The 4,922-nt window shown below is 36.5% G+C and overlaps 2 protein-coding genes across 2 annotated transcripts in view; both read left to right on the top strand.

The window, feature by feature from the left end:
• The first annotated feature begins 1,538 nt into the window (after positions 1–1,538).
• LOC109378803 (dystonin-like) lies at positions 1,539–2,970 on the top strand. Its single transcript, XM_019635082.1, has 3 exons — positions 1,539–1,569; positions 2,351–2,506; positions 2,722–2,970. The coding sequence occupies exons 2-3, from the start codon at positions 2,381–2,383 to the stop codon at positions 2,953–2,955; spliced, it is 360 nt and encodes a 119-aa protein (XP_019490627.1). The 5' UTR covers positions 1,539–1,569; positions 2,351–2,380; the 3' UTR covers positions 2,956–2,970.
• A 1,132-nt stretch (positions 2,971–4,102) lies between these two features.
• LOC109378802 (dystonin-like) overlaps positions 4,103–4,922 on the top strand; it is a 4,316-nt gene continuing 3,496 nt past the window's right edge. Inside the window, exons 1-2 of the mRNA XM_019635080.1 lie at positions 4,103–4,286; positions 4,630–4,785. Of these exons, the coding sequence (XP_019490625.1) occupies positions 4,149–4,286; positions 4,630–4,785 (294 nt within the window). The 5' untranslated portion in view covers positions 4,103–4,148. The remainder of the gene's footprint in view (positions 4,287–4,629; positions 4,786–4,922) is intronic.

Raw genomic sequence — 4,922 nt, forward strand, 5'->3', positions numbered from 1 at the left:
GTGGCAGTATCTTTACTTTCCAGCGACCCTTCCATTATGATCCAGAGTTAATTAGTAAAACCTACAAAATTAAAACTGGAAGTTTTACAATCCAAAGCATATAAAGGATTTTGTAGGGGTTCAAACATTAGTATTTCAATTTTTCACAACTATCTTATCTTGTAATTTCTTTCCTAGACCATGTAGAAGACAATTCTAGGGCAAAAAGTAATATAGACGTCGCCGTATAGATTCTTTTAAACAGTACAGTGGGGAAAATTGGTTCTCCTACCTACATTGACATTTTATTGTATATGTGTGGGTATATGATATTCCATCCTTACTCTCAAAGATGCATCGCCAGTGACTTTCTTGTGTAGCCTAGAAGATGTAGAAACATTGTGTTTTATATTTTATGCCTTTTCTATTCCGACTACATGCATTCAAAGAGCGTTTCCCCCATCCTCCTCAAATCTTTTGAATTTGGGTCTTTATATCATTCTGTTTTGTAAAGTGCTCACCAGCCCTCAGGGTGATGATGTGGGTAAAAGGAGAGTGGTTCCTGAAAACGGTTTTACACTGTTAGGTGTCTACGTGTAAATTATTGCTTGATACATGATAATTTTTTAAATGCTGGACAGTGTAAGGTCATCATCAGAAAATTCTAGCCGTTGTCTTCACACAGGTCGGTTGTTTCCACTGGTAATTCTAACTAACCTCAGGGTCAAGATCCTGGGATGGTGGAAGGCAACGTTGAACAGCTGTTGTTTGGCTACATGAGGGCTTGCAAATGGCTTGTTCTGCTGGCCCCTGTGCCTGTGAGCTGCCTCATCTAATACTGGCAGCACAATTGGGCAGCACCTTTTCTTTCCTCTCTCATGGACAAACGAGAGCCTCCTTCTCAGTATAAAATGCCTTATTTGAACTTGAACATAGATGTTGTCTCATGTAGTCATATGAAAGTGCATTGCACATTTAAGTTAGAGAATCCTAGAAAGAAAAATATGCAAAGAACCTTGTTAGCATCTCTATTTTCCCTAGTGTGACCTATTGTCAAAGTCACCATTTCTCTGAGATAAAGATACAAGGTACATTCAGCCAATTTTAGAAGAAATGTTTTCTATTCATTATTTGGGTATTTTTTTGTCTTGAAAAAGTTTTCACCTATCTTGTGTTCACCTATAACATTTATTATGTATGTGTCTGCTATGTGAAGAAAGTCTGTCAATACCATGATTCTAAAACTAACATTCTGCTTAGAATAGCATGAAAGAATAATATTTACAGAAAACAAACTACAGAAATAGTGTGATACTGTAATGGTGTTTATTGCTAAAAAATTCCCAGATGTAGTTACCTCCTATTGCAAGACAAAATAAACATTGTAGTCATAATAAGATGCTTGAAGTGTCTCACTTTTAAAGGCAATAAGAACTTATTAGGTAATTGTAACTGAGGTTATTTTGGACAATTATACATTTGCATAGAATTTCAGTATCTGGGGTGATTCTAATGTGCTGCCAGGATTACGAATTACTGTATTAGCATTCCTNATGGGAATCCGTGGAAACCAAACTCAATGAAAGGAAAGTATGTGCCTTGATTAATGTAATAGAACGAGTGTTCTAGTTGTTTTATTTCATGGGTTTTACCTTATCTCTGAGTAGCATGATCAGTGGAATTTGTGGTGATCCATGTTGAAATTTTCTTTGTGTACATTAGGAAGTTTTGTGGTGTCAGTTGAAACTAGTATTCTGTCTTTACACAGAAGAGCAGAGTTAAAGGAATCTATTTAAAACATAGATAAAGGTATATCATAGATCTGTGTTACTAAGTATATTTTTAAATTTGTGAACCACTCAAATTCTGGATGGTTAAATAATTCTGTTCCAATTATACTTTATTAAGCAAAAGGCTGTATGCAAGGGGAGGGAGAGCAAAAGCTCAAGAGAATGAGATAATTGTGTATATATAATAGGCACTTACATAACAAAAATCTATGAGGAGCATCTCACTGACAGGGCATAAATATATTTCATAGTATTTCGATCCCCCAAATTAATTGTGTGAATGTCAAGCTTTCTTTTTACAGATTCTGTTTAGTAATTGCGTTCTATGGTTAACTGTCCCCAAACCACAATTTTTGTGTATATTAAAATGTTTTTAGCTGCAGTGAGATGCTTCTTACTACACTTGAAGGGATTTGGTTTGCCAGTATTTTAGTGAAGGCCCATTACATTCATAAACTGTTTAGATAATGTGGAGTATACATAAATAAAGTATAGATGGGAAAGAAATCTGCCAGAGAATGGTTAAACGGGGGGGGGGGGGGCTTGAATATCATCAAATGCTAAATAATCTGTCCTCGCAGACTAAACTGGAAGAGACCCTCAACTTGGCAATGGAGTTCCACAATTCTCTCCAAGACTTCATCAACTGGCTTACCCAGGCTGAACAGACCCTAAATGTAGCCTCTCGGCCAAGTCTTATCTTGGACACCGTCTTGTTTCAAATCGATGAACATAAGGTATGCCATTACTCAAATGGATAGCATTCTGATGTCAGGCCTTTTTAGACAGCAGACTGTTTTAATGTCAAAAGCATGAATTTGGTAATTGGACAATTTTCTTTTGTCCTTTGAAACAGTTTCAGCCTATGATACCAGAAGCGTTTTCAAGATAGGTCAGTTTTTCATTTGTTTCTAATTATACCCTCCCCCCATTTGTTTTGTTTTGGGGAAAGGTCTTTGCCAATGAAGTGAATTCTCACCGTGAGCAGATAATAGAGCTGGATAAAACTGGAACACACCTGAAATATTTTAGTCAGAAACAAGATGTTGTCCTCATTAAGAATCTACTTATCAGTGTACAAAGTCGATGGGAAAAAGTGGTTCAACGGTTAGTAGAAAGAGGAAGATCTTTGGATGAAGCAAGGAAGAGGGCCAAGCAGGTAAAACTTGATATAAAAATTCTTTGAACTGGGCAATACATCAGTTCTAGCTGTTGGAATATATCTTATGTTGTTAAAGTACTTCTATTGCCGGCTGTATTAGGTGTAACAGTCACGGCACAAAGCCAAGCTGTTCGTTTCCTAAAGGGGCTGTGGCCTAAGTGTGCATCATGACATCACTTTTTGACCTGGCAGCAACTTCAGGCCCTGGGGACTCATTTGGAAAAGACTGATGATAGCTTGACTTTATAGATAGACTATTCTCATTATAGCCCAAAAAGAGACGCAAAATTTTTGTTATTGGGTTTGTTTGTTTTTGCTTTGTCTTTTTAACCTCCACTCTGATACTCAGAGCGAGACACATTGTTATATTGCTACTTTTTGTTTAGTTTCGCAGCCAAACTTTCCTCACACACTGTGAGAGCCAGACATGTAGTCCCCTAGACAGCTCTCTGAACGGGCGTATCCTGTGTCTGAGCTGGCTGGTACTCCTCACCTCTGAATCTGTACACTTGTTGGCAAGCCTTCGTTTCTTTTCTAATATTTTGATACAGCTCCATCCGACTTTTAAATTGTTTGAATCTCTTGGAGCAGCTTTTGCTTAAATCTTCCTTCACCTGTTATTAATATTCTGTTCTAGACTAAACACAGAGAAGAAGTAAAATTATGCCTCTCTAATCCAGGGAAGAGATAGATGCACCCACCTTGCTTGGCTTATATCGTTGATTTTTACTAGTAACTAGAAAGTGTACTATTGAGGCTGAATTTTCTAATAACCCTTTTTGCCCTATTCAGTTGGATTTCTTCATCATTGGTGTTTGACTCCATTGTTTTGGGGAGCTAGGCTCAGCATAAGTTTTTAAAGGCTTTAGAAATGACAAATTGCATTGTTATAGGGTTACATACCATATGCCCCCTTTTGAGTGGGAGGTCTGATATGTTCAATGTTATACCTTCTCTGTTTAACCAATTTTATTTTCTCAATTTGTTTAACTAACTNCTTATATTTTTCTCTCTCTAATTTTTTCATCAGTAAACCATGTATTACATTTTTATTCCTCTTCACCCCTCCCTAAAAAGAGCTCTGAATTAGAATAAGTTCTAACCCATAGAATTTTTTGTTTGTTTGTTTAAAGTTACTGATTTGTAACAAATTTTCCTTGCATGTCTCTTTTAAAAAATAGCAATTTAAGTCAGAGGCTTACCATCAACAGATAGAAATGGAAAGACTGAACCATCAAGCAGAGCTTTTGCTGAAGAAAGTAACAGAAGAAAGTGACAAACACACTGTTCAAGACCCGTTGATGGAACTGAAATTGATATGGGATAGTCTGGATGAAAGAATTATCAACAGACAGGTAAATGCCAAGACTTGTTAAGAATTTATTAACTTTCAATTTTACGCATTAATGTAAAATAATTATTACTAAGTAAAATTAGGTGATTATATACATAAACTTTTGAAGCCCCTAAGTTGTCTTATTTCATTAGAACTCTTTCTGCTTCTTATGTGCCACTTTTTAACCATAAAGAGTTTCAGACTTAGAATGTAGAAGTTTATGGTGATTGGGCTTCACTGGATATGTGTACAGACTTACGCAGCAGGAAACAATTGATTTTTTTGCCCTTGTTTTTTAAATGTATGTTATTCATAATATCAAATTCATAAGTGGATTTCTTTACTCTCTCCTTTTTCTGTAGCATAAGCTGGAGGGTGCTCTGTTAGCACTGGGGCAGTTCCAACATGCTCTGGATGAGCTATTGGCATGGCTGACACACACGGAGGGCCTACTAAGTGAACAGAAACCTATCGGAGGGGACCCGAAGGCCATCGAGATTGAACTTGCCAAGCATCATGTACGTAGTTGTTGCATCTTGTTTCTTTTCTTTGCATTTCCAGTGTCATCAGTTATTTTGTTTCTTCTTCATGTGTTTTTCAAGTTTATAATTTTAATAAAAGTTCATATTTGACATTTGTAACTAAAGGTTAAACT

Source organism: Hipposideros armiger, unplaced genomic scaffold, assembly GCF_001890085.2.
Source record: "Hipposideros armiger isolate ML-2016 unplaced genomic scaffold, ASM189008v1 scaffold_3874, whole genome shotgun sequence".
Lineage (NCBI taxonomy): Eukaryota > Metazoa > Chordata > Mammalia > Chiroptera > Hipposideridae > Hipposideros > Hipposideros armiger.

Bases quoted from the DNA above. Each gene is read 5' to 3' on its own strand.
- LOC109378803 (XM_019635082.1), top strand. From the start codon at position 2,381: ATGGAGTTCCACAATTCTCTCCAAGACTTCATCAACTGGCTTACCCAG. The intron at 2,507-2,721 runs GTATGCCATTAC...TTTTGGGGAAAG, and splicing joins TTCAAATCGATGAACATAAG to GTCTTTGCCAATGAAGTGAA.